This window comes from Tachyglossus aculeatus, chromosome X1, assembly GCF_015852505.1.
Source record: "Tachyglossus aculeatus isolate mTacAcu1 chromosome X1, mTacAcu1.pri, whole genome shotgun sequence".
NCBI lineage: Eukaryota > Metazoa > Chordata > Mammalia > Monotremata > Tachyglossidae > Tachyglossus > Tachyglossus aculeatus.
This window is the reverse complement of record NC_052101.1, coordinates 96,538,461-96,566,110: the sequence shown is the minus strand read 5'-3', so window position 1 is coordinate 96,566,110 and position 27,650 is coordinate 96,538,461. Positions and strand designations below refer to the sequence as shown.

At 56.9% G+C, this 27,650-nt stretch overlaps 2 protein-coding genes across 7 annotated transcripts; both read left to right on the top strand.

The window, feature by feature from the left end:
• The first annotated feature begins 4,181 nt into the window (after positions 1-4,181).
• IL17RE (interleukin 17 receptor E) lies at positions 4,182-14,547 on the top strand. Of its 2 annotated transcripts, XM_038740694.1 has the most exons (16): positions 4,319-4,528; positions 4,937-4,952; positions 5,104-5,214; positions 5,494-5,600; positions 6,447-6,630; positions 7,342-7,481; positions 8,586-8,654; positions 8,996-9,062; positions 9,185-9,366; positions 9,569-9,616; positions 10,335-10,380; positions 10,874-11,022; positions 12,137-12,205; positions 12,513-12,564; positions 12,707-12,814; positions 13,153-14,547. In XM_038740694.1, the coding sequence occupies exons 1-16, from the start codon at positions 4,400-4,402 to the stop codon at positions 13,833-13,835; spliced, it is 2,160 nt and encodes a 719-aa protein (XP_038596622.1). In that variant the 5' UTR covers positions 4,319-4,399; the 3' UTR covers positions 13,836-14,547. The 2 variants fall into 2 exon arrangements, with proteins under 2 accessions (XP_038596620.1, XP_038596622.1); XM_038740692.1 differs by lacking the exon at positions 4,937-4,952 and having other exon boundaries at positions 4,182-4,528.
• Positions 14,548-15,699: 1,152 nt separating this feature from the next.
• IL17RC (interleukin 17 receptor C) lies at positions 15,700-27,575 on the top strand. Of its 5 annotated transcripts, XM_038772775.1 has the most exons (19): positions 15,700-15,831; positions 16,454-16,475; positions 16,720-16,872; positions 17,869-17,943; positions 18,123-18,232; positions 18,496-18,607; positions 18,723-18,767; positions 18,901-19,040; positions 19,565-19,624; positions 19,760-19,814; positions 19,994-20,184; positions 21,766-21,816; positions 21,925-21,970; positions 23,254-23,375; positions 23,647-23,706; positions 23,799-23,844; positions 25,973-26,071; positions 26,348-26,386; positions 26,597-27,575. In XM_038772775.1, exons 1-19 carry the CDS (start codon positions 15,727-15,729, stop codon positions 27,253-27,255), a joined length of 2,190 nt encoding a protein of 729 aa, XP_038628703.1. In that variant the 5' UTR covers positions 15,700-15,726; the 3' UTR covers positions 27,256-27,575. The 5 variants fall into 5 exon arrangements, with proteins under 5 accessions (XP_038628703.1, XP_038628706.1, XP_038628704.1 ...); XM_038772778.1 differs by lacking the exon at positions 18,723-18,767; XM_038772776.1 differs by lacking the exon at positions 26,348-26,386.
• The last annotated feature ends 75 nt before the right edge of the window (positions 27,576-27,650 follow it).

Genomic DNA, 27,650 nt, shown 5'->3' with positions numbered 1-27,650 from the left:
GGTGCCCTATTGTTGGTCCAGTGGAAAGAACACTGCTCTTGGGATTGAGAGACCTGGGTTCTAGTCCCAGGTCTGCCGGCGGGTGAAGACCATCCATGCCCTTTGAGGTGTCTTGTCCCCCTGCCCTCTGACTGGTTCATTGCCCCCTGTGCACTGGCAGGGGTGAGAGAGGGGCCAAGCCACTAACCCTCAAATCAACTCCTCTGCTCAGGTTCTGGGTCCTGAGACTTCAGGGGTGTCCACTTTTCATTTTGAATGCAGGGGTGAACTTAGAAGTGGGGCACTGGGAATGGGGCCTGGTGCGGGGGAGGAAGAGAAAGAGGGAAAGGGGAGACAAAGAAAAGGAGAAAGAGGTAGGAACAGGTACTCTCTGGTGTTTCTCTTCTTCCCCTGCTGGGTGCTGGGGTTCAGCCCGGGGGGCTCGAAGAGGAGGAGCGGCAAACGGCATTGCGAGGCTGCTCAGGCACAGCTGGCTGAAAAGCAGCCAATTCTCATGTCACTACTCCAAAGTCTCAAGGGGAGAGAAGAGTCTGCCGGCCTGCCGGAGATCCAACAGGACCCACTGCAAAGCACCTGCCCCATCGAGCAACACAGGCAGTTGTGGCTGCTGTGGAAGCGGCCGGGCACCATGGATGAGAGGACTTACCTGGAGTGCTGGGCTTCTGAGTCACCAGGGCAGGTAGCCCATCCTCACAGGGCCCTGGGGTCAGAGCAGTCAGTGAGTCAGCCAATCATATTTCCTGAGGGCTTACCGGGTGCAGAGAAAGTCAGGGTGATGAAGAAGGGAGTGGGAGAAGAGGAAAGGAGTGCTTAATAATAATAACAATGATAATAATGATTATGGTACTTGCTAAGCACTTGCTAAATGCCAAGCACTGTTCTAAGCAGTGGGGTAGATACAAGGTAGGTTGGACACAGCCCCTGTCCCACATCGGGTTCACACTCTTAATCCCCATTTTACAGATAAAATAACTGAGGCCAACAGAAGTGAAGTGACTTACCCAAGGTGACACAGGAGACACGTGGTGGAACCCATGACCTTCTGACTCTCAGTTCTGTGCTCTATCCACTACGCCACGCTGCTTCTCAGGGAAGGCCTCTTGGAGGAGATGTGCCTTCAATAAGGCTTTGAAGGCAGGGCAGAGTAGTTGTCTTTCGGATACAAAGAGGGAGGGTGTACCAGGCCAGAGGCAGGACGTGGGTGAGAGGTCGGTGGAGAGATAGATGAGATCGAGGTACAGTGAAAAGTTTGGCATTACGGGAGTGAACTGTGTGGGCTGGGTTGTGATAGGAGAGTAGTGAGGTGAGGAAGGAGGGGGCGAGGGGATTAAATGCTGTAAAGCCAGTGGTGAGGAGTTCTTGTTTGATGCGGAGAGGGATGGGCAACCGCTGGAGTTCTTTGAGGAGTGGGGAAACATGGACTGAATGTTTTTGCAGAAAAGTGATCCAGGCAGCAGAGTGAAGTATGACCTGGTGGGGGGAGAAACAGGAGGCAGGGAGGTCAGCAAGAAGGCTGATACAGTAAACAAGATGGGATAGGAAAAGTGCTTGGATGAACGTGGTAGCAGTTTGGATAGAGAAGAAAGGGGCAGGGGCGGGGGAAACTCTATCTATGCCCAGCCCTGGCAAGAACCAGAAAAGTGACAGCACCATCCTCCTGCTGCCACCACCGCTGCTTAGCTCTTCAAGGCCGGTCTGGAGCCATATCCTCTTCCTGAGCCCACCTTCCATGGTGCCTCCAGTTTAACTAGCTGGTCTTTGGCACGGCTACCTGTTGCCTGTGGGGAGAGGTGGAGGTTGGGGGAGAGGGGTGGCGGGGAGGAGCTCGCTGTTATGGGAGTAGTGAAGGCAATGCCTCACTCCCCTCAGTCCCTGTGTTGGGAGCTGTGTCTGGACAGCAGAAAGCAATGAGCAGAATGGCCACCTTAGCTTCTACCTCCCAGGGGCAGGATGAGCTAACCCAAACAGCTGTGGGGGCAAAGCACCTCTCCTCCTCCCCATCCCCACCGCCCTACCTCCTTCCCTTCGCCACAGCACCTGTATATATGTTTATATGTTTGTACAGATTTATTACTCTATTTTACTTGTACATATTTGCTATTCTATTTATTTTGTTAGTGATGTACATTTAGCTTTAATTCTATTTATTCTGACGACTTGATACCTGTCCACGTGTTTTGTTTTGTTGTCTGTCTCCCCCTTCTAGACTGTGAGCCCGTTGTTGGGTAGGGACCGTTTCTATATGTTGCTGACTTGTACTTCCCAAGCGCTTAGCACAGTGCTCTGCACACAGTAAGCGCACAATAAACATGATTGAATGAATGAATGACTGAATATCACCCCCACAATGTCAAGTCTGCAGGGGCCAGGGCCCCCACAGAGAGGGTGCCTATGACTGAAACTCTTCCATCATTTCTGACAGGAGACTCCATCAGCTTTGTTTCTCACTTTTTGCTGATATCTTTTATAACTCTGTTTTCATTCATTCAACCGTATTTATTGAGCGCTTATTGTGGGCAGAGCACTAAGCATTTGGAAACTACAACACAGCAATAAGGAGAGACAATTTCTGACCACAACGGGCTCTTGCCCCCTCACCCTCACTTTTGTCCGCCCCTCCGGCCCCCATTAAATTGTAAATGCCTCAAGTGTCGGGACCGTGCTGGTTACACTTATTGTGTACGTCCAACAGCCTAGTGCAAAGCTCTGAACCCAGTAGGTGCTCAGTAAATACTAATGAATGAGTGAACGACAGTGGGGGTTAAGTAAGCTCCCAGTACTAACCTGAAGGGAGAGATAGTCTTACAAGTCCAGAGATAGTCTTACAAGTCCGCTGCCAAACACCTGGTGAGAAATCCAGAATTGACACTGATTTCCTTTGCTGCAGTTAGGGCTATCTTCTCTTGGCCCCGCACACTTATGACAGGTATTCTGTCGGTACCCTGATTTACGCCCCGCCGAAAGATTACTTCTGTCTCTCTACCATTTTCGAGAAGGGCCTGGAGGCCACCATCTTCGGGAGGTCCCTCATGGCCACCCCTTCCACGTGGCACCCCGAGGCAAGCTAGGCCCACTGGGCTCACCACTGGTAGCGGACCTTGTTAATCAAGAGAGCTTTCCCGGAAAAACTGACTTTAGAACAAAATCTAAAAGAGTGAAAGAAGAAAGCTGTGAGATGACTGCCCCCCTAGAAAACTGGGGGCTAGTGACGGGGAATTTAGACCAGGGCGTGGTGGGAAGGTTTGCCTGACTGGAAAGGAGGGCCTAGGCTGGGGCGTAGCAGGAAATGAGGGCAGTTAGATAGGGTGGGGCCAGCTAGAGGGCCCCGGATTCAGAACTGAGGCTTGTCCTCAACACAGGTGGCTTTATAATTCCCCAGCAGAGTCCCCAGAGTCCTCAGGAGCCTGCCAATCTTCAGGAACCAAGGTTTGGGGGACAGTGGCACCTTATTACGGTGTCTGTGGTCCCTGGGGAACGAGGAGAAACCCCTTTGTTGATGCTGCTCCCCTTTCCCACCCACTTGGCTGCAAGCTCAGGTTAAAGCTGCTGGAGTGGGGTGTGGGTGGGAGGAAGCTGTGGGATGGGGGGTCCCTGCCAAAGCTGGAGCCTTGTCAGCCCTTTTTCCTACACAGGAAACCACATGAAACCAGGTCAGTGTTGCGTGGGGCCCCTCCCCTATTTCCAGGGCTCTGCAGGGAGTTTTAGTGCTCTCTGACCCAGCCGTGCAAGGAGGTGAGTTCCAAGGGCTCTGTTTGGCGCAGCTTCTCAGATCCTACGGTCACCCACGAGAGAGAAGGGAAGAGCCGGCACCTCCGGCTATGACAGGGAGGGTGAGATGGCCAGCGGGGAAGCTGGGAAAGGCGTGTATGGTGGGGGGCTGGGGTTTGGGGAGTGGGGCAGATTCAAGGTTGTGGAGGGCTGGAGAGAGGACTGGAGGGAGGGGGGAACAAGCGCTTAGTACAGTGCTCTGCACACAGTAGGCGCTCAATAAATACGATTGAATGAATGAATGAATGAACCAAAAGGGTTAAGAGCAGGCCTTTAGGCATTGGAAGAGCCATCTCCTATTTCCATTGGTGCAGGCAGCCAGACATCCCCCAGAGCCTAGCGGGCCCTTCCCATTGTCCCACCCCCAGGTGGCAGTTAAGATGATCAGGCCAGGAGGAGCTCACTGCGCACCTGGCCCTTGCCCTGAGACCCAAGAATGGAATGCGACCTGGCCTGCTGGGTGTGGTGGGAGCCTAGGAGCAGCTGCCCTATTGGGGCGGGAGCAGGCTGGGCCGGCACCACTGTGGAGTGACGCTCTGAGGGTGGCTCCGGCCCATGCAGCCATATTCTCCTCACGGGTGGCTCCTACCTGTGCAGCCATGTTCTCGCCACGCTGAGCCCTCGGAGGCCCATGGGGAGTCCCGGGCCTGCAGTCCTACTCCTGGCTCTCCTGATCCTCAGCAACTTCACTGTCTCCGCCCAAACCGGCTTTCCTTTCCTGCCCCCACGAGGACCCCGGTGCCGACTCGCTGCCAGTACAGTAAGGAGCTGCTCCTGAAAGGGTTAGGGCTGCCTGGAGCCCTGGCAAAGCCCATAGCCCCTCCCCTCCTCTGCCACTATCACCTCCTCCTCTCTCTCCTCCTCCTCTGCCCTCCTGCCCACCTGCCTCTCTCCACTGGGGAGAAGGAAAGGTCAAGCCTCCTCAGACCCACCTTCTGTTTCTGGCAATGGCAGAATCCATTTGCTTCTCATAGTCTTGCAGACTGGGGAAGGGGGTTGGCGGTGCAAGCTCTGTGAAGCTCTGGGAAGGGGGTGCGGAGGTCGGCCTCCTCTCTGCACTCTGCATTTTGGGGAAAAGACATAGAACTGTGAAACTCGGGCTCTCCTAGAGCCCCACAATAATACCTCTTTCTTCTCCGCCCCTGCCCTGTGCCCCTCCCCCTGGCAGGACGAGAGCTTCATCGGTGAGTCTTCAACTTCCCATTTTACTTATTCCAAAATCCCAGGGAGAGCTGGGCTCTGTGGGTATCAGGAGCCCCCTTGTCTTCCTGTTCTTTTTTCATCTGCACTGAGGGAAGCGACTCCCCACATCTTCTCCCTCTTCCTCTCCCCCAGAGAGCCCCCATCAGCCCCGCTCTGCCCCGACCCTGCCTTTAGGGCAGCGGTGCCCACTGGCCTGGCGTTGCCCACCTTGTCTCCACATCCGTCTTGTTCTGGACACCTCAGGTACACTGCAGGAAGATCTCTGGCCCCTTCAGGCTGCAGCTCACAAGGAGGGAGGACTCTGGTGGAGGGGGGTGTCATCATTCCTTGGGTGGTGGTCGCAAGGGTGTATCTTGCAGGCATTAAAAGAGGCACACTAGGGGGGAATTGAGGGCTTTAGGGGAGAATCAGGCTGGGGGTGGGGGGTGGGGAGGAGAGAGGGAATGCCCTGAGACCCTGGACAGTTGCAACTGTGTCCCTGGTGGAATCTGACATGCTGTCCCTTTTCCCCACCCTTCTTAGGGTTTTGGAGTTTCCAGGGTGTTGAGCTCTACTTCTTGGTGCTGAAATCCAATGTGTCCCATAAACTGCAATTCAGCTGGAGAAACAGGACACCAGTTGCTGGCCAGGTATCTTACCTCCTAGCCTCTTCTGCTCCCAATCTGGGCCCCAGGGCCAATAGTAGTAACAGTAATAGTAGTAACTTCCTCTATGCAGAGCACTGTACTTGGTGCTGGGAAAGAATGAGTTTTTAGAGTGCTTTAACTTCCAAAACACTTTTCCATTTCCTCAGCACAAATAATAATAATGATGATAATATCTGTGGTACTTGTTAAGTGCTTACCATATGCTAAGCACTGTTCTAAGTGCTGGAGTGGATATAAGATAATCAGGTCAGACACAGTCCCTGTCCCACGTGGGGCTCATAGTGTAAGAAGGAGGGGGGGGAAAGTATTGCATCCCTATTTTACAGATGAGGAAAGTGAGGCATAGCTGACTTGCCCAAGGTCACACAGTAGGCAAGTTGCACCACATCCCTGGGAGGTAGGACAGGGACTATCATCCCCATTTTACAGATAGGAAAATTGTGCCTAGGCAGTAGCCTAAAGTCACATAGTTGGGATCTCCGGATAGATCTCATTCATTCATTCATTCGTATTTATTGAGCGCTTACTTTGTGCAGAGCACTGTACTAAGTACAACAATAAGCAGCCACATTCCCTCTCCTGACACTGGACCCAGCAATCATTCATTCATTCAATTGTATTTATTGAGCGCTTACTGTGTGCAGAGCACTGTACTAAGCGCTTGGAAAGGACAATTCAGCAACATATAGAGACGGTCCCTACCCAACAACGGGCTCACAGTCATCAGTGGTATTTATCGGGTGCTCACGGTGTGTAGAGCACGGCTGTACTTTTTCTATTGAAATAAACTGCCAAGGGCTCCCTTGCTGACTTACTCTGTGCCCACAGTGGAAGGTGCTGTGTGACTGCTGTCTGGGCCGGCAGGGACACCGCATCGCCGTCTCCCTGTCCACCAGCTCCAGCTCCGGGCTGCGCCTGAAACGGACCCATTTCGTCACTCCACAGATGGTGGAAGAAACCTTCCCCCAGGACGAGCGAGGCCTTCAGTTGGCAGAGTCCTCAAAGCACATCGGTGGGCATCCGGATTTTGCTGGGAGACATGGGGCTTTGTTCTGAGGGTGGGCGATGGAGCCAGCTGGGCAAGAGAGCGCTTGGTTCGGACACCAGGCTATGTTCAGGTGGCAGAAGCAGCAGGACGCAGTGGGTGGCCATGGTGATTTTTTTTTTTAATGGTACTTGTTAAGCGCTTATTATGTACCAGGCACCGTACTAAGCACTGGGATAGATAATAATAATAATAATAATAATAATAATAATAATGATGGCATTTATTAAGCGCTTACTATGTGCAAAGCACTGTTCTAAGCGCTGGGGAGGTTACAAGGTGATCAGGTTGTCCCACGGGGGGCTCACAGTCTTAATCCCCATTTTACAGATGAGGTAACTGAGGCACAGAGAAGTTAAGTGACTTGCCCAGAGTCACACAGCTGACAATTGGCGGAGCCGGGATTTGAACCCATGACCTCTGACTCCAAAGCCCCGGCTCTTTCCACTGAGCCACTAAGCTAATCGGGTTGGACTTAGTCCCTGTCCCAAGTGAGGCTCACACTCTTAATCCCCATTTTACGGATGAGGTAACTGAGGCCCGGAGCAGTGAAGCGACTTGCCCAAGGTCACACAGCAGGCAAGTGGCAGCAGGCACTGGGATTTGAACCCAGGTCCTCTGATTCCCAGGCCACTAAGCCATGCTACTTCTGAGGACTCTTCCCCTCTATCTCTCCAGGGCCCAAGTTTTCCTTTGTGCTGCTGCCCGAGGAGCGGGTGGTGCAGGTGTCCATCCCCCTGGGCCCCAGGGTCTTGGTAAGACTCTGTCACCAACTGCAACTGGAGTGTGAGGAGCTGAGCCGCCCATTCCACCGGCAGGTACCTTGTGGTGTCTCGGCTGCAGCCGCCAGGGCGACGGGGAGAGAGACCCGAGGGCTTGTGGTGCCCACTTCTTTTTGGGCTGGAGGAGGCTCCCGGGGTCCCCGGGGGAGGCACCGCATACGAGCGAACCCTGTGCAGAAATAACACTGACCGGTTAGCCTCCTACATTCAGTCATATTTGTTAAGAGCTTACTGTGTGCAGAGCACTACACTAAGTGCTTGGGAAAGTACGCTACAACAATAAACCGTGACAATCCCTGCCCACAACAAGTTCACAGTCTAGAAGTGGGGAGACAGACATCAATACAAGTAAATACTATTACAGATACATACATAAGCACCATTGGGCCGGGGGTGGTGGGGGAGAGCAAAAGGAGCAAGACGGGGTAAAGCAGAAGGGAGTGGGAGATGAGGAAAAGTGGGACTTGGTCTGGGAAGGCCTCTAAGAGGAGATGTGCCTTCAATAAGGCTTTGAAGGAGGGGAGAGTAATTGTCTGTGGGATTGAGGAGGGAGGGCATTCCAGGCCAGAGGCCAGATGTGGGCCAGGTGTCGGCAGCGAGACAGGCGAGATGGAGGCACAATGAGAAGCTTAGCACCAGAGAAGCGAAGTATGCGGGCTGGGTTGTAGAAGGAGAGAAGCGAGGTGAGGTAGGAGGGGGCAAGGTGATGGAGTGGTTCAAAGCCAATGGTGAGGAGGTTTTGTTTGATACGGAGGTGGCTAGGCATCCACTGGAGATTTTTGAGGAGGGAGGGTGACGTGTCCTGAACGTTTTTTCAGAGAGATACTCCGGGCAGCGGAGTGAAGTCTGGACTTGGAACGGGGAGAGACAGGAGGTTGGGAGGTCAGCAAGGAAGTTGATGCAGTAATCTAGGCGGGATAGGAAGAGTGATTGTATTAACATGGTAGCAGTTTGGATGGAGAGGAAAGGTTGGATTTTAGCGACCTTGTGAAGGTGGGACTGACAGGATTTGGTGTCTCCTAGACTTGGGCTACTGCCGCTTTCCATTCCGGTCCCCATGGTATCCAGAAGTCACCTCTCCCTGGTAGCCAGCAACCTCTCCAATGCTTCCAGCCCCCTCCTTTGCTGCTTTCTCCATAGGAGATTGTGCCTGGGGGTCACACGGTAGCACTGCCCTATGAGTTCCTGCTCCCCTGTCTCTGCATTGAGGTGAGAGAGGGCGGCAAGGGGGAGGGGAAGAGGAAGTTGTGCAGTGATGGCTGTTCAACCCTGCCACCTTGCAATCACCTGAATTGCCCTCCATACTGTTCCATTAACTTGGACCCTCCCCAACTTTATGGTCTTGGTCCTTGGCTTCCAGGACTAGAGACGGAGGGGAATCAGACCTGTTCCATGCAGTCCCCTGCCACGGGGGTCTGGGCACTTATGTCTCTCACCCACTCTTCTGACGTCCGGAGCGTGGAATCCGGACTGTGCCGTTGGGGGACAGGGCAGAGGGGGGTCGGGGTTTCAGGTGACAAAGGGGCCTCTGATCTGGGGCTCCTCCACAGGCGGCATACCTGCAGCAGGACAGCGTGAGGAGAAAGGAGTGTCCCTTCCGGAACCATCCCGGAGTCTGTGAGTGACCCCGTCTGCTCTTTCCCCAGCTTCTAGCCTGGGGCCCGAAAGGATTGGGCGGGGGTCTGGGGAGAGGGAAAGGATGAGCCTGGGCCGCTTGTGAGGGGATTCTGCGTCCACAGATGGTACCGATTTTTGGCAGTCGGTGGAGTTCGTGGACCACAGTAAACAGGACCAGATGGTCGTGGCACTGACCTTGCGCTGCCCGGTGAAGCCCAAAGCCTCCTTGTGCCAGAGACAGAGCACGTCTTCACCTGTGCCCTGTGAAGATCTCCCCAATGCTACAGTCAGCGAGTCAGAAGGGGTGAGTTTGGTCTTTGGGTGGGTCTGGGCTTGCAGGAGGTACCTCAGCTACAGGGGTCAGTCATACAGCACTGATGGATTGAGTGAAAATGATGTGGGAGCTGGGGGCCTCCCGAGATAGCATGGAGGGGTGGGCAAGAAGGAGCCCCCTGGGGCTAGGCTGGCTCTTGCTCTCTTCTCTAACTCTCCCCTCCCTCTTCCAGTGGTACACTTTGGAGAAAGTGGACCTACACCCACAGCTCTGCTTCAAGGTATGACTTCCCTGGCCCCCTAGCCACTACAGGCAGTGACAAGCCCGGGAGGAACAGTGGGGATGAAGGCAGGGAGGCAGCGTGGCTGAGTGGAAACAGCACAGATCTGCGGGCCAATCTCAGCTCGGCCACTTGCCTGCTGTATGACTTCGGGCAAGCCCCTTAGCCTCTCTGGCCCTGAGTTTCCTCATCTGTAAAACGGAGGTGAAATACCTGTTCTCCCTCCCCCTTAGACTTCGAGCCCCCTGGGAGACAGGGACTGAGTCTGATTTTTTTTAATGGCATTTATTAGGCGCTTACTATGTGCAAAGCACTGTTCTAAGCGCTGGGGAGGTTACAAGGTGATCAGGTTGTCCCATGGGGGGCCTCACAGTCTTCATCCCCATTTCACAGGTGAGGGAACTGAGGCACAGAGAAGTTAAGTGACTTGCCGAAAGTCACACAGCTGACAGTTGGCAGAGCTGGGATTTGAACCCATGACCTCTGACTCCAAAGCCCGTGCTCTTTCCATTGAGCTACGCTGCTTCTCATGATTTGATTTTTTTCATATCTACCCTGGAGCTTAGCACAGAGCTTGGCACAGAGTAAGTGCTTTACACACACACTCACACACTCACTCACACACGCACACACCCAGGGAGGAGCGAGAGGTGTGTGTGTTTTGTCCGTCCTCCCCTCCCGCCACTCAGGTGGGATGTTTTGTTCCTTTCTTTTCTAGTTCTCCTTGGATAACAGTAGCCATGTTGAGTGCCCCCATAGGAGCGGTGAGTGCCTGTATCCCCATGGGACCCACCTTGGGGATAAATCCTCCCCCTAGGTGGGGCCCCACCCATGGCTTACCTACCACTTCTGCCCCTTCAAACCTAGAAAGTGCATCAGGGCAGCACCAAGCAAACAGAAGGTGAGTGGGAGATGCTATCATGGGGCACCTCTGGCACAAGCCCCCAGCTCTAGGGGCCTCTGGGTGGAGAGACCCCTGGGCCACTCCTCTGGCTTTTGTGTGGTCCTGGATGGGGGATGGGCTGAGGCACAGCCTAGAGGGGCCAGTTGGTGCAGGGCTCTGAGGAGGTGCCTATCATTCTTAACTCCTTCTAAACCAGTTTGTCACCACTGCCCTGACATGGTCCACTTCTGATTTTTCACATGACCCTTCTCCAGTCTGTAATCCACCAGACTCCTTCCAACCTTCCAGTCAGTCCCCTGGCTCTGGCCTAGGGTGAGTCTGTCCATCCCTCCCTCCCTTCCTTCTGTCTACAGCCCCGACCTGGAACACAAGTGCAGACACCTGGCCTCAACAGCTAGTCCTGCACTTTGTCTCCAGAATGCCCGCTGCATTCAGTGCTGCCCTGTGCCGCCCAGGCATTGAGTTTTGTGAGCTGCAGCCCCCGATCTACACAGTCTCCCAGGTATGCCCTTGGGGCCCAAGCCAGTCCATCAATCAATCGATCAATTGTATTTATCGAGTGATTATCATCTGCAGAGCACTGCACCAAGTGCTTGAGAAAGTACAATACAACAGAGCTGGTAGACATGTTCCCTGCCCAGAGTGAGCTTACAGTCTAGATGGGGAGAAAGACATTAATATAAAGATACATAAATTATGGATATGAACCTACATGCTGTGGGGCTGAGGGAGGGATGGATAAAGGGTGCAAATCCTAGTGCAAAGGCGGCGCAGAAGGGAGTGGGAGAAGAGGAAATGAGGGCTTAGTTGGGGAAGCCCTCTCGGGGGAGATGTGCTTTTAATAAGGTTGTGAAGGTGAGGAGAGAGATCATCGGTTAGGTACGAAGAGGGAAGGTGTTCCAGGCCCGAGGCAGTGTGTGGGCGAGAGGTCGGTGGCGAGTTGGATGAGATCAAGGTACAGCGAGTAGGTTGGAGTTAGAGGAGCCAAGTGTGCGGGCTCGGCTGCAGTAGGAAAGCGGAGAGGGAAGGAAGGAGGGGGCAAGGTGATTGAGTGCTTTAAAGCCTGTTGTAAGGAGTTCCTGTCTGATGCAGAGGTGGATAAGCAACCATTGGAGGTTCTTGAGGAGTGGGGAAACACGGGCTGAACGGTTTTGTAGAAAAGTGATCTGGGCAGCAGAGCCAAGTACGGACTGGAGTGGAGAGAGAGAGGCGGCAGGGAGGTCAGTGAGCACGCTGATACAGTAATTAAGGTGAGATAGGATAAGGGCTTAGAATAGCATGGTAGCAGTTTGTACGGCGAGGAATGGGCAGATTTTCGCGATGTTGTGAAGGTTGAACCGACAGAATTTGGTGACAGATGGAATATGTGGGTTGAATGAGAGAGATGAGTAGAGGATAACGCCGAGGCTGCGGGCACGTGAAACAGAGGATGGTGGAAAGCCAGGGAAAGACCAGGCCTCTCACCCCTACCCTAGCCCCAGCCAAACTCCCCCTGCCCCTCAGGTACGGAGGAATCTCAGCCTCCCCACCCAGAAATAGGCCCTACCTTGCTGGGAGGAAAAGCAGCAGGGGGAAGGGGGAGGAAGAGCGACCCTTCCTTTACTCCATTCCTACAGCCCCACGGCACTAACCAGGTGGAGTCCGAGCTCACACTGCCCTTACGGAGCCCAGGGAGCTGTGTACTGGTAAGTACTCAGCACCCCAGAGCCAGATTCAGATTCTGGGGGGCTTGGCCTGGGGACTTTATCCCCTCTTGTTTTCCCCTACAACCTGCACTCTCCCCCACCCATGACAGTGCTGGGGCTGCTTTTAGCCCAGATCAGCAGCCCCAACAGAAAAGAGAGCTGCGGAGGGAAGATGGGCATGGGTTGGTCAGGCAGTTGGAGGGGCAGTTGCCCCTTTGGCCAGTTGCCGAAACTACCCCGCCCACGTCTGCTCCCAGCTCTAGGTAGGTAAGTGCCCATCTGTGACTTGGGGTTCCTTCCTGGGCAGGTGTGGCGCTCAGATGTCCTTTTCTCCCATCGTCAGCTCCTGTGTCCAGACGGTGAGTAGTACCAAGTGAAAGTAAGCATTAAGTTCTTCCTCTGTGCAGAAAATGGTCCTAAGCACTGGGGAGTGCCAGCGCAGGACCACTGTGTCCGAGGGCAGCCGGGGTTGGGGCTGTGGTGTCACTTGGATTGTCTCAGTCTCTCATAGACACTTTGGACTCGTGGCCCTAGGGCTATTGATGGGGGCTGCCCTGGTGGGGACAATTCTGATGGTGAATGGCTGTGGCCTGCGGAGGCCGCTGAGAGGTGAGGGGGTGGGGGTCGGGGGGCACTTTCAGGCCACTGGCCCTACTGGCTTTCTCTCTCTTTGGGTGTCTCCTCTCCCCATCCAGCCCCTCCCTCCTTCTCTCTGTCCCCAGAGCGATTGCAGCAGAAAGGTAGGGGATCATTCTGATGGGGCGGTGGGGGGGGGGGGGGGGGGGGGCATCACTATTCAGCTTCCATCCCTCCAACTTCTTCCTTTGTTCTTCATTGGCCTCACTACTTTCACTCCCTTCTCCCTCCTTCCCTCTCCTTTCTCTTCTCTCTCACCTTCCCCTGCCTTCCCTCTTCTACCACCTTCTCTCTTTCTCCCTGTGGTGTAGGTCCTCACCAGCCCCGCCCGGTGCTGTTGCTGTATTCAGCCGACTCGGAGGCTCAGCGGCACTTGGTGTGTGCCTTGGCGGAGCTGCTGCGGGAGGCCCTGGGTTGTGATGTGATCTTGGACCTGTGGGAAGGGGCCCACGTGGCCCACGTGGGGCCGATGCCCTGGCTGTGTGGCGCCCGGAAGCGTGTGGCCCAGGAGCGAGGCACCGTGCTTTTGTTATGGAGCCGGGGCAGTCACCGGCTCTACCGCTTGTGGCAGGCTGATGCCCGGGACTCGGCCCGCCGGGCCAGCCAGGATCCGCACGACCTGTTCCGTGCCGCCCTGAGCTGCCTGCAGCGGGAGTTTGGAGGTGGGGTGGGTCCCCCGGCTCCCCCCGCGGCCATTCTGGCCTACTTCGGTCGGCTCTGCTCCAAACGGGACATTCCCCAGCCGCTGCGCACGCTGCGACGCTACCGCCTGCTGCGGGATCTGCCCGGCCTGCTCCGGGCCCTGCGCGCTCAGCCGGCCTCAGCCCGGGATCCTGACCCTGACCCTGATTCCTCCTGCTGGCTTCGGGCTGCACTAAGGCTACAGGCCTGCCGGCCTCTGGGCTCAGAGAGGAGTCACCACCTGCGGGGCCGCCTGGAGCTATGCCGCCGGCTGCAACGGGAGGCAGCCCGGCCCGACCCTACACTGGGCTGAGCCCGAGGAAGCAGGCATTCACGTATGGCTCCTCCCTCCTTCCCTCCCCTGGACTGTGGGGGTGAGGGGGGCCCCACAGGGCCCCAAAGGAACTAGCCCCCAGCAGGGAGAGATGGTAGCTGGGCTTTGGCCCACAACAGGGGCCCCAGCACGGAGACCGCGGCCTTGGACCCGCGAGGAAGTGACGAGGACTGATCGCTGCCCCCGCTCCACCAGAAGGACTGCACTGGAGCTGGTCTGGGCTCCAGTTCTAGCAAGAAGCAAGAAGGGGGCAAGGGGAAGCAGAGAGGGGACGGCCTGGCAGGGGTTGGCATGAACAAGAGAAGGGGCAGAGCTGGAGCCAGGCTTCCTGCAGCCCAACTGGGCTCCTAGCCGGGCCTGAATTGGGCCTATTCCAGTTCCTCCACGCTGCCCTCTGGGGCTAACTGGTTCTGGATTGGGAACACGGCCTAGGTGGGGGATCTGGCTGCTTCTTGGGAGCTCCAGGAGCAAATCTGGTTCTGACACGCGTTAGCCAATCACCAGCATCGCTGTGACCAACATTGGTGTCATCATCGTTATCATCATCATCATCATCATCATCATCAACAAAGAAACATGGACGGCCTTCTGGGTTCGTGGCAGCCCTGGGGTGGGTGACTGTGCAGAGAAGATTCTTGGCCAATCTAGAAAGGAAACCAGGCTGACTGTAATAAAGATGAACATGAACCCATCCTCACATTGTGCAAATAAGACTAAGCCCAAGGTGTTGGGGGGGTGGGAGAGGTAGGAGGGGGTGCCGAAGGAGAGGGGAAGGGGGAGGGATTGTGAGGGTTGTGCCTTGGGCTCAAGTCCTGCTGAGGAGTCTTAGCCGTTGCCTGGCTCAGAATCCAGACCCCTGGTTGTTGCCAGGAAACTGAACTGATCAGATCTCAGATGTTTACCAAGCCAACTGTCCACAGGTTTTGGAGGAGGGGCCGGCCTGCTGGCCCTTTGCTTCCCCCATTCAGGAGTAGTTGGGGGCTGGGGGCTCGTTCAGTATGGTTCAGCTGGACCCTTGAGCCAGGTTCCTTGGGGATTCCTTGAGGGGCGGGGTTTTTAGCAGAGCTACGGCTGGCCGGCCACCCCTGCTTTCAAGGTCCAAGGGCCTCGTTTGGCGAGGAGCTGAAGGGGTTGGGCCCGCAATCCTGAGGAGGGAAGGGTTTAGGGATCACCTCGACTCCTCGGGTTGGAAACCGAACGTCCCGGGGCGGAAACTGAACGTCCCAGCTTGTGACGTGGAGGGTGATTCGAGCTCAACTTGTCCTTGGGGAGCGGCCCAGGCCCCACCTTCCCCACCCTTGCTGGCAGGGGAACAGGGACTACCCAGCAGGAACAGGGGAGGCCCACCTCAGGGGCACCACTCAGGGAGAGGGCCCACCTCAGCCACTAGCCGCTCCCAGCCAAGGTGTGTGGTGGGCCAGGAATGCCTGGGCCCGGGCCTAGCCTGCCGGCTGCTGGGCTCCAGGCCCAGCCTTAGTGGGAGGAGCAGGACGGGGGCGGGCAGGAGCAGGATACAGGAGGAGGGGAGGCGGGTCAGGAGCCGAAGCGAAAGCACTTCTGGGCTGGAGATGAAACTGGAGTGAACCAAGCGTCTGGAATCTGTTCCCGCACCCCCTCCCGCCCTTGCCCCCCACTCCCCCCAGCCCCAGGAAAGAGGGACCAGTATTTGGTCTCCCAGCCACTTGGTCCCAGTGGAGCAGCTCCATCTCAAGGGAGGGAAGAGGCTACTGCTGCCCGTTCTGGAGCTGGACTGAGACGTGGTGGTGGTGGGGTGGTGGGGCGGGGGGGGGGTGGCCCCCCCCCAGGGGGTGAGTAGGATCTCAGGCAGCATTACCGTCTGTCTGGGAACGGGACTGCAGGGAACTGGAAGATGATAGTGCCATGGCTCCTTTTCTCCCTGGTGCTTTGCTGCAGCCCTGGTGTTCTGCCCCTGGAGAGGCTGGCTGGGCCCGAGGACGATGCCCGATGCTCTCAGGTAGGTCTGGGGCTGGGTCCTTCCTGGGAGGCAGGCTAGGAAAGCCCATCGTGGCTGAGCAGGGCTTTCTTCCTACTCTGCTCCCCTGGTCCCTTGGGCACTGAGTCCTGGGTGGTGGCAACCCTATTCCCATCAGCATAACTGCCCTTTCTAGTCTGTCCAGGTCCTGGGCTACGGTGGTGGGGGGAAGAGGGCTGGTGGGGGTAGAGTCTGAGCCCGACCTCTTCCCAACAGGCTCCCGGGGCTGGGTGAAGGCTCCCCCTTATGCTGACAGACAAGCCTCAGGGGGTGCTGAGGAAAGAGACTGTGCCCCCTCTAAAACTTGGTTGTGTCTGTGTGTGCGCATGTGCATGCATGCACGTGTGTGTTTTGGGAAAGCACCCAGAGGAACCAGCTCGACGGGGCTCACGAACTCTGGGGTTCTGAGAAGTGGCACAGCCCCAGGGGCGTGTGGTGGGTGGGTGGGTGCAGCCCCCTTCGGAGTTGGTACTACTAACTTGGGTTGGCATGCGGGCACATCAAGCGGAACATTCAGAGCTCTGCCTTCAGGTGAGGAAGACTGGGCCCCTCCTCCCGTCTATGGGCCCGGAGGGCTCACTTCCCCATTTTTCTCCTCCCACAGGGCCTCTCCTGTCGTCTACAGGGTAAGTATTCTGGGCATTTGAAGATCAGGAGGGCAAAGGGCCCCGTGGTTCTCTCTGAGAACTCAGTCCCTAGACGGGGATGACAACAGGCTCCGGCTGTCTGCCGGCTACGGTGCCTGGTGCCAGGTCCGCCCAGGGCAGTCTGAGGGCCACCGCTTCGGATGCCAGCCCCTTGCCCGGGCAGTGCTGCGCAGTGACCAGAGCCTGGAGCATTGTCGCTGCCGCTTCTTCCCTCTCCCAACAGAGAAAGACATGCTGTGCCTCCCTGGAAGCATTGTGCCTGCCCCCGGTCCCGTGATGGTGCCTACATACATGCAGACAGAAGTGGTGTTGCGCTGCCAGGAGGAGAGGAACTGTACCCCTTGTGTGCGAGTGAAGCTTCAGTTGGCCATACGGGGTAGGACTTGCCCAGCAAAGGGCCCCCAGACCCTCTCTCCCTGGCTACTGTTGCCCACCCTCCTCCCACAGCCCTCCACCCTTTCCCTTGTCACCACTTGCTCGTTGAGGCAGGGGCTGATCAGCGCAGAACCTCTTTCCCCCACCTCGTTCATCCCTTCTGGCTGCTGGCACAACTCTTAGTTAAGGGGTGCTGGCTGTAGAGGTGGGAGGGGGGCTAGGGAGAGTGCCCTCTCTCTCCACCTTCCTCCTTGCAGGCGGATACGTTCCCCTCAGCAGTGGACTGGGGGGGCCGTGAGGGCACTTCCCGAGTGTGTCTACCTGTGGCATTTGGCACTGCTCATACCCTGCCTGAAGTGCCCTCAATTGGTACTGTGATGGTCTAGCATTCTCTTCAACGCCCTCAGCTTCGAGGCAAGTAAGAGTGTGGTGGGTGGGGAGGAGAGGGCCTGGAGTGGCAGGTGCAGTTGACAGCTGGAGGCCACAGGAAGCAGGACAGCCCTGGAGTGGTGGGGCCAAGTTCTCTGGGCCCCTGGGCCTGTTTTCCCTGCAGGAGCTGCTTGGGGGAGGGAAATGTGGGACTCCCATCTAAAAGTGCTGCCAAAACAAGTCCACCCCTGAGTTGGCTTTTGTGTTGGTCGGGGGGGGGGGGGGGGGGGGGGCGGGGAGAGGGAGGGAGAGGAAGAGGAGGGGGTTTGCCTACATTGGCCGGGAAGTGCCTTGGGAAGCAGAACCCTTCCCCGCCTGGTCAGACAGCGTCACAGCCTAGGACTTCCCAGAAACCAGCTGGGAAAGGGGCCAGGAAAGTGACTCACAGCTCGGAAGCAGCTGGGTGCTCAGACGGTTCAGCTGGGCTTTGCTGTAAGGGAATGTATGGCGAGGGTGGAAAAATCCCTAGATGGGGCATTGGCCCTCGGGAGCTCTGTCTGGGACAAGTCGGGGGAGACAAGTCTGGGAGGAGAAGAGGGGCCCTACCTAAGTGTTCTCCTGCTTTCAGGGAATCTGGAAGACGGCAGAGAGGGGAAAATTGGAGGAGGAACAGAAATGGCACCGGGACCCTCATCCCACAATGGTGAGGGGGAGAGGAGAGAGCGGCTGGATGAATGCTGACCTCCGACACTTGGATGCTCTCCGCCTCCTGGGACATCTCCCCTGTTTTCTGCGTCCCCCTGCCTCTCCCCCACTACCTCTCCCGCCCCCGCCCCCGCCCCGGGGCAAAGTCTAACTCAAAGGGTTCTGTCTCCCGTACAGCCTCACTCCATGCTCATGTGGTCCTTTCCTTCCACACCTATCTCACTACCCGCTGTGCCCTGCTGGAGGTGGAGGTGCCTGCCGCCTTGATCCAGCCCAGCCAGCCAGTGGTATGTGTATGTATGTGTGTGCACATGCGTGTGTGTGTGTTTGCACAGACATGACTTTTTACCATGGGCGGTTTGGGGTGACAGCAAGGGTGTCTCAGCTCTCCCCTCAACTTTGGACCCTGGGATATTCCTTTCCTAGGCCAACAGCTTCTCCCTCAAGCTGTCTTCTCCGTAGCCCCTCCCTTGGCCTGGACTTGGAGCCTGGCGCCAGCCTTGACCCCGGCTCCTCTCCTGGGGGAGGGGAGGGGGTCTCCCCATCACAGGGTTCCCTGGTGTACGATTGTTTCGAGGCGGCGGTGGGGGGTGAGGTGAAGATCTGGTCGTACACGCTTCCACGGTACCAGGCGGAGCTCAACCACACACAGCAGCTCCCAGGTGAGTTGCGGGCAGGGGGACTCCGTTGCTGGAGAAAGGGATGCGGGGGGGGGGACCGGGGCAGGGAAGGCAGGGCCCTCTGGTCATTTCTCAGAATATTCTGCTCTTTCTCCAGACTGCATCGGGCCAGACATGCGAGATAGTGTCCAGAGCTGCTGGAGTAGGTTGGGCAGGGCCCGGGGGAGGGGCAGCATTAGCGCCCAGTCTTGGGACTCTCGGGGAGGGGGTGGGGTAGCAGAAGGAGGGGACTTGCTCGATCATGAGGTTCCAAGCCCCTCTTTTTTTTTCCCCAGCCCTCCCCTGGCTAAACGTCTCGGCAGAAGGAGATGCTGCCCAGTTAGTGCTGGATGTATCTGCTGGGCAGCACTACAGCCTGCTCCTGTACTGGAACCAGACCCAGGGGGCCCAGAAGCCCCGACTCCACCAGGACTTGGTGAGAAGTCCCCCTTACCCTGATTGGGGGGACTTTTTTTAATGATATTTGTTAAGCGCTCACTACGTGCCAGGCACTGTTCTAAGCGCTGGGGTAGGTACAAACTAATCAAGTTGGACACAGTCCCTGTCCCATAAGGGGCTCACGGTCTTAATCCCCATTTTACAGATGAGGTAACCGAGGCACAGAGATGTTAAGTGACTTGCCCAAGGTCACATGGCAGACAAGTGGCGGAGGCAGACTAGAACCCAGGTCCTTCATTCATTCAATTCATTCAATCGTATTTATTGAGCACTTACTGTGTGCAGAGCACTGTACCAAGCGCTTGGGAAGTACAAGTCGGCAACATATAGAGACGGTCCCTACCCAACAGCGGGCTCACACCAGGCCGTGCTCTATCCACTAGGCCACGCTGCTTCCTCCCGCCCCTGCATCTCCCAATTCCCTCGCCCGGAAATCTATCCCCTCTAATTCAGGTGAGTTTGTTCTCCAGTCCTCCAATTTTTTTGTTGTTGCTCCCCCAGGCCGGACCCCAGACTATCACTCTGAACAATACTGACCTGGTTCCTTGCCTCTGCATCCAGGTAGGAGGTTGAGAGCGGAGGCTTAGGAGCCGGGAGTTGCGGGGTGCGGTGGCCAGGGGGTGAGGAAGGAGAGGAGGGTCTCTGGGTGGGGGAGATTCCCCTCCCCGAGTCCTGAATAACCTCTTTGTCTCCCAGATGTGGCCTCAGGTGCAGGATTCGATCAGAACCAACCTCTGCCCCTTCCAGGAGGGTAAGGACCCTCTGGGACCTGGGACCCCAGGGTGGGGACGGCTGTTGGGGGCAGCGGCCGGAAGGGAAGGAGGCGTCCCAGGGGTTGGGGGGTGTGGATTGAGGAGGTTGCCGTGAGGGTGACCAAGCACTGGGGCAGCTGAATCGGCTCCGAGGGACTAATACGTGGTGCTTGCTTAGATCCCAGAGCCCATAGGAACCTGTGGAGCTTGAGCCGACTGCAGCTGCAGTTGTTCGAGATGACCCTGAGCTGGTTCGTGGAGGCGCCTTGTGCGGTGCCTGCAGAGGTGGCACTTTGTTGGAGGCCGGTGGACAGTCACCTCTGCCATTCTCTCCCTCCACACTTCCCTCGGGAGAACCTATCTGTGAATGTGAGGACAGAGATGGTGGGGGCTTGGGGAGGGAGGAGGTGGGGGTGATGGGAAGGGAATGGCAGGGAGAGGGCACCGAGGGAAAGTCTTCTCTGATGATCACGGGGAGGGCTGCCAGGGTGCGGGGGTCGGTCAATAAGGCTTCAGGAGCTGGAATTAGTCCTTGGAGAGCAGTTGGGGGAAGCCAGAGTGAGCACCAAGGGCTTAGAATCAATCAATCAATCAATCAATCAATTGCATTTATTGAGCACTTACTGTGTGCAGAGCACTGTACTAAGCGCTTGGGAAGTACAAGTTGGCAACATATAGAGACAGTCCCTACCCAACAGTGGACTCACAGTCTAGAAGGGGGAGACAGAGAACAAAACCAAACATATTAACAAAATAAAATAGAATAGATATGTACAAGTAAAATAGAGTAATAAATATGTACAAACATATATACATATATACAGGTGCTGTGGGGAAGGGAAGGAGGTAAGACGGGGGGATGGAAAGGGGGGCGAGGGGGAGAGGAAGGAGGGGGCTCAGCCTGGGAAGGCCTCCTGGAGGAGGTGAGCTCTCAGTAGGGCCTTGAAGGGAGGAAGAGAGCTAGCTTGGCGGATGTGCAGAGGGAGGGCATTCCAGGCCAGGGGGATGATGTGGGCCGGGGGTCGATGACGGGACAGGCGAGAACGAGGCACGGTGAGGAGATTAGCAGCAGAAGAGCGGAGGGTGCGGGCTGGGCTGTAGAAGGAGAGAAGGGAGGTGAGGTAGGAGGGGGCGAGGTGATGGAGAGCCTTGAAGCCGAGCGTGAGGAGTTTCTGCCTGATGCGCAGATTGATTGGTAGCCACTGGAGATTTTTGAAGAGGGGAGTAACATGCCCAGAGCGTTTCTGGACAAAGACAATCCGGGCAGTGGCGTGAAGTATGGATTGAAGTGGGGAGAGACACGAGGATGGGAGATCAGAGAGGAGGGGAGATCAGAGAGGAGGCTGATGCAGTAGTCCAGACGGGATAGGATGAGAGCTTGAACGAGCAGGGTAGCGGTTTGGCTGGAGAGGAAAGGGCGGATCTTGGCAATGTTGTGGAGCTGAGACCAGCAGGTTTTGGTGACGGCTTGGATGTGAGGGGTGAATGAGAGAGCGGAGTCGAGGATGACACCAAGGTTGCAGGCTTGTGAGATGGGAAGGATGGTAGTGCCGTCAACAGTGATGGGAAAGTCAGGGAGAGGGCAGGGTTTGGGAGGGAAGACAAGGAGTTCAGTCTTGGACATGTTGAGTTTTAGGTGGCGGGCAGACATCCAGATGGAGATGTCCTGAAGGCAGGAGGAGATGCGAGCCTGGAGGGAGGGGGAGAGAGCAGGGGCAGAGATGTAGATTTGCGTGTCATCAGCGTAGAGATGATAGTTGAAGCCGTGGGAGCGAATGAGGTCACCAAGGGAGTGAGTGTAGAACGAGAACAGAAGGGGACCAAGAAAAGATGGCTGGGTGGGCACTGTAGGGACGGACTCCCCCATGAGTAGGGCTCCCTGTGGTGGCCCCGGTGTCGGCCTCTCCCCCTCCCCCAGGGCTGATGCTCTTTGGCTCCTAATCTCCGCAGAGTCCCCAGGAATTCCCTATGCTGAAGGCCCACCCGAACCTATGCGTCCAGGTAAACTCAGGACCTGCCTGTCACCATCTTGTCCACTCCCCTTCTCCCCTTTGTCCTCCCCTCCCTCCCCTCTCCGCTTCCTCACCTGGCCCCATCTTTCTCCATCAGGTGTGGAGCAGGGGACAGCTCCAGCTTCAGGAGTGCCTCCCAGAGGGTGAGTCCACAGGGTGGGAGCCAGATGGGGGAGGGTCAAGGAAAAGGAGGATGGGGAATAATAATCAATAATTATAATTACGGTATTTGCTGAGTGCTTACTATGGGCCAGGCACTGTACTAAGTGCCGGGATGGATACAAGTAAATCAGGATGGACACAGTCCTTCTCCCACATGGGGCTCACAGCCTCAACCCCCCTTTTACAGATGAGGTGACTGAGGCCCAGAGAATCAATCGTATTTATTGAGCGCTTACTGTGTGCAGAGCACTGTACTAAGAACTTGGGAAGTACAAGTCGGCAACACATAGAGACAGTCCCTACCCAACAGTGGGCTCACAGTCTAGAAGGGGAAGACAGAGAACAAAACCAAACATACTAACAAAATAAAATAAATAGAATAGATATGTCCAAGTACAATAGAGTAATAAATATGTACAAACATATATACTTATATACAGGTGCTGTGGGGAAGGGAAGGAGGTAAGATGGGGGGATGGAGAGGGGGACGAGGGGGAGAGGAAGGAAGGGGCTCAGTCTGGGAAGGCCTCCTGGAGGAGGTGAGCTCTCAGTAGGACCTTGAAGGGACGAAGAGAGCTAGCTTGGCGGATGGGCAGAGGGAGGGCATTCCAGGCCCGGGGGATGACGTGGGCCAGGGGTCGATGGCGGGACAGGCGAGAACGAGGCACGGTGAGGAGATTAGCGGCAGAGGAGCGGAGGGTGCGGGCTGGGCTGTAGACGGAGAGAAGTGAAATGACTTGCCCGAGGTCACCCAGCTGAACTGTACTTTCCAAGCGCTTGGTACAGGGCTCTGCGCACAGTAAGCGCTCAATGAATATGATCGAGTGAACGAATGAATGAATGAGTGGCAGAGCCGGGATTAGAACTCATGACCTCCTGCCTCGCAGGCCCTCGCTCTACCTACTATGCCATGCCGCTTCACAATTAACTATTAATAACAACAATACTAATAACAATAATATCCATAGGGCACATGCTCTGTGCCAAGTACTGTGCTATGCACTGAGATAGATACAAGATAATCAGGTTGGACGCGGCCCCCATTGCACGCGGGGCTTGCTCTGGGTAGGTGAGGGGCAAGCAGTGCAGGGGCCTGGGGAGTGGAATGATTCGCCCAGGCAAGACCCTCGTGGACTCAGTGAGCACTGGCGCCAAGCTGATCTGGGGGAGGGAGAATGCCACTAGCAGGTCCGCTGCAGAGCTGGGCTGGGGGGGGTTCTCCCCAGCTCCCGTCAGGTTCACGTCAATCCTTTTGTCCCTGTAGATGCTCTGGGCCCGCCTCGGGATGACGCGCTGCTGCTGGAGACCAGGGAAACCCAGGAGACTCGTGCCTTCTGTGCCCTGGAGCCCAGTGGCTGCACCCTGCTTCCCAGCACCACGCACACGGTGAGACCCAAGCCTCCACCATGAAGATCACTCCTTTCCCCTTTAACGGGCCCAGCCCTTTCCGCCGGGTCCTCTTTCCTCCCCAGACAGGCCGCCCTCCTTTCCGGAGAGCGAGTCGTCCCCAACTCGGTCGTACTGGGCACCCCTTTCCCAGTTCCAGCTCCCGGCAGGAACCTGGGGCTTCTTGGAGCCCAGTTGGCTCGGCCTGTGGGCCCTCCTCGGCCAGCCCTGACAGGGCCACGTGTGACAGATGCCTCCTTTGGCTTGGCAGAGGGTAGCTTTCCTTGGGGAGCAGCTGCTGAAGGACCTGCGGGCTGGTCAGTGTGTGCAGGTCAGTGCGGGAAAGCTGGGCAATGTGGTAACGATGGATGGGTGGCCTCCTTTGAGGCCACAAGGTGGTAACGTGACTTTTGTGTCTTACAGCTGTGGGATGGCCCGGTGGCCCTGTGGGCTTGCTCCCTGCAGAAATGTGAGTATGAGCAAGCCCTGCACGTGTGGAGGCCTAGAGCTAATGTTTAGCCCAGCGCTTAGAACAGTGCTTTGCACATAGTAAGCGCTTAATAAATGCCATTATTATTATTATCATCATTAGTTAGGGTGGGGCTACCCTGAGGGAGGAGGCGGCCTAGGAGAATAAGGGGGAGGGCCCTGGGGAGTGGTCCAGGAGGGAAATAGTAATAATAGTACTTAATAAGCGCCTACTGTGTGCAGAACGCTGTACTAGGCACTGGGAAAGAGTACATTCATTCATTCATTCATCCAATCGTATTTATTGAGCGCCTACTGTGTGCAGAGTACTTTACTTAAGGGCTTGGAAAGTACAATTCGGCAACAAAGAGAGACAATCCCTACCCAACAACGGGGCCACCAATAGGAATTCGAGACTGAGAAGCAGCGTGGCCTGGTGGATAGAGCACGGGCCTGGGAGTAAGAGGACTTGGGTTCCAATCTCGGCTCTGTCGCTTGTCTGCTGCCTGACCTTGGGCAAGTCACTCAACTTCTCTGTGCCTCAATTATCGCATCTGTAAAGTGGGGAGTAAGACCGTGAGCCCTCTGTGGGACAGGGTCTGTGGCCATCCTGATTATCTTGTATCTACCCCAGCACTTAGTACAGTGCCCGGCATATAGTGAGCACTTAACATATACCATAAAATTAAAAAAATAATTAGACACGGACCCTGCCCCTCGAGATACTCACAGTCTAGGAGAGGACTGGCGACAGACACATCAAGGGCAATGAAACGAGCAGAAATTAAGGGCAGTGTAGGAGACAAGGACAAAAACGCAATACATTAAATACAAACAGAACGGTAGGGAGCTGCGGCTAGAAGAACAGACTTTCTCCTCATGATTCAGAGTCCACAGCAAAGACTACACAGTCACTAGCTTTCCTGTGATCCGCCCTTTCCTCTCCATCCAAACGGCTACCTTGCTGGTTCAGTCTCTCATCCTAACCCGACTGGATTACTGCATCGGCCTCCTTTCTGATCTCCCATCCTCCTGACTCTTCCCCGCTTCAGTCTATACTTCACTCTGGTGCCCGGATTATCTTCCTACAGAAACGCTCTGGGCATGTCACCCCACTCCTCAAAAATCTCCAGCGGTTGCCTATCGACCTTCGAATCAAGCAAAAACTCCTCACTCTCGGCTTCAAGGCTCTCCATCACCTCGCCCCCTCCAACCTCACCTCCCTTCTCTCCTTCTACAGCCCAGCCCGCACACTCTGCTCCTCTGCCGCTAACCTCCTCACTGTGCCTTGTTCTCGCCTATCCCGCCGTCGACCCCCCGGCCCACGTCCTACCTCTGGCCCGGAATGCCCTCCCTCCACACATCTGCCGAACTAGCTCTCTTCCTCCCTTCAAAGGCCTACTGAGAGCTCACCTCCTCCAGGAGGCCTTCCCAGACTGAGCCCCCATTTCTCCTCTCCTCCTCCTCCCCTCCCCATCGCCCCACTCCTTCCCCCTTCCCCTCCCCACAGCACTTGCGTATATTTGTACGTATTTATTACCCTATTTATTTTATTAATGATGTGTATATAGCTATAATTCTATTTATTCTGTTGGCATTGACGCCCGTCTACATGTTCTGTTTTGTTGTCTGTCTCCCCCTTGTAGACTGTGAGCCCGTCGTTGGGTAGGGATGGTCTCTACATGTTGCCGACTTGTACTTCCCAAGCGCTTAGTATAGTGCTCTGCACACAGTAAGCGCTCAATAAATACAACTGAATGAATGAATGAATGAATGAGGCCTCATGCCGCAGGCATCACTCTCATTCCTGCCGCAGGAGTGGAAAGCAGGATGGGATGGGGTCTCCTCGATGGAGCTGAGGGGAGGCAGAGACGGTTCTGTCCTGACTGTCTCCCTGCATTCAGAGGGTAGGGGCCCTGGGGGAGGTCAGCTTGCTCGGGCAGGGAGGCAAGGCGGCAGTTGCCGATGCTTCCTTCAGCCGCGTTGAAGCTTCGAGGTCTGCGCTGCCGCATCGGGGGCTATAGCGCGTTAATGAAGACCTCAGCCCCGAGTCCTTCCATGCCTAAAAGGGCGACAGTGGGTCTCAACAAAATCCCCCAAACTTCCCCTCTGCGTTCCTCCTTTTTTAGATACCCACGTGCGCTGGGCGCTGGCGTGGCTGGCCTGCCTGTTGACCGTGGCCTGTGTCCTTCTCCTTCTCCTGCTGCTCAAGAGGGACAGGGCGAAAGGTGAGACCCAGCCCCTTCAGACCCCAACAAAGAAGAGTTGGGTGGGGTGGAGGGGCAGGTCAGATCAAAGGGAAAGCCCTTCCCTGACCTCACTGCTGCAGGCCTGGGACTTCCCCTCCCAGGAACGGCTAAAATTGGGGCGTGGAGCCTTACTAAGGGGGGAGTTGCTAAAGTCAGGCCCACCTTCCCGGGGAAGCAGAGGAACAGAGAGGCTGGGGCCCAGAAGGCCCCAGGGGGAGAAGCTAAATGGCCGCCTCTCCCCCTCCCACCTCACAGGGTGGCTGCAAATCCTGAAGGGAGACCTCCGCTCTGGGGGTGAGTGCCAGTGGGGGGCTGGGGCTGCTCATCACCGGGTAGCTGGTGTGACTGGGCAGGGGGCGGAGGCGGGGAGCGCCCAGTCCAGGGTAGGGCTCTGCCTAAAGGAAGCGCTATCAACTCTGACTGCGGGGATCAGGGGGCTGGGGGTAGGGGGGCAGGCTCCCGCTAGCTCTGCCCTGCTCCCCAACCCCTCCATCATCCCTTCAGGGCCATCCCGGGGCCGCCGTACCTTGGTCCTCTACTCGCCCGACGACAGGGGCTTCGAGCGGCTCGTGGGCGCCCTGGCTTCGGCCCTGCACCGGCTGCAGCTTTCGGTGGCTGTGGATCTGTGGCACCGGCAGGAGCTGAGTGCCCGGGGTCCCCTGGCCTGGTTCCATGCACAGAGGCGTCAGGTTCTTCAGGACGGTGGCGTGGTGGTTCTGCTGTTCTCCCACGGCGCCGTGGCGTTCTGCCAGGAGTGGCTGCAAGCCGGCAGCCCCGGCGAGGTGCCTCCCGGAGCCGGGCCCCATGACGCCTTCGCCGCCTCCCTCAGCTGCGTGCTGCCCGACTTCTTGGCGGGCCGGGCGGCTGGCCGCTACGTCGCAGCCTGCTTCGAGGAGCTGCTCCCTCCTCAAGCCGTGCCCGACCTCTTCCACACGGTACCCATCTTTGCGTTGCCTTCCCAGCTGCCGGCCTTCCTAGGGGCCCTGGAGGGGCCGGACAGGAGATGTCGGGAAAGCCTCAGGTCTCACGCTGCCCAGATCACCCAGAGCCTGCAGCCTGCTCTGCGGGAGTGCCTGCCCGCTACCCAGCCGGGCCCTGGCACTAGTCCCTTGGCCAGGAGGCATTCTTATGGCCCCCCAGACAACGAGTGCTCTGCCCTCTGAAGCTTTGAGCCAGCGGGCCGGGCGGGCTGGCCCGATACTTTCCAGGAGGGCTCGGGGGGCGGCACGCTGCTCCTGGCCCCGATTAGGGATTCAGCTGGCAGAGGGGACGGGCCCGGGCCGGACAGGACGATGCGGACCGGACGGGGCCGGGGCCGCTGAAGGCCCGCCTCCGGAGCCGCAGAGGGCCGGAATGAGCCGCCGGAATGCTGGGGGCCACGGGGATTGCCTGGGCCGGCCGAGGAGAAGGCCCGGGGGCCGGGGGGAGCCTGCCTCTCCCCGCCCCCGCTGGAAAACAATAAAACGGCGAGATTATTTTTCTAGCTCGTGTCCCGCCTGTTTCTGTATCGGACGGGAGCTGGGCGGGGCGGGGGCGGGGGCCGCCGCCGCCGCCGCCG

Excerpts from the sequence above, each read along its gene's own strand:
- IL17RE (XM_038740692.1), top strand. The coding sequence starts at position 4,324 with ATGCAGCCATATTCTCCTCACGGGTGGCTCCTACCTGTGCAGCCATGT. Across the intron at positions 12,206-12,512 it reads GCCCAGGGAGCTGTGTACTG|GTGTGGCGCTCAGATGTCCT; the intron begins GTAAGTACTCAG and ends CTTCCTGGGCAG. Across the intron at positions 12,565-12,706 it reads TCAGCTCCTGTGTCCAGACG|TCTCTCATAGACACTTTGGA; the intron begins GTGAGTAGTACC and ends GGATTGTCTCAG.
- IL17RC (XM_038772775.1), top strand. The coding sequence starts at position 15,727 with ATGATAGTGCCATGGCTCCTTTTCTCCCTGGTGCTTTGCTGCAGCCCT. Across the intron at positions 16,873-17,868 it reads GCTTCAGTTGGCCATACGGG|GGAATCTGGAAGACGGCAGA; the intron begins GTAGGACTTGCC and ends TCCTGCTTTCAG. Across the intron at positions 26,387-26,596 it reads GGGAGACCTCCGCTCTGGGG|GGCCATCCCGGGGCCGCCGT; the intron begins GTGAGTGCCAGT and ends TCATCCCTTCAG.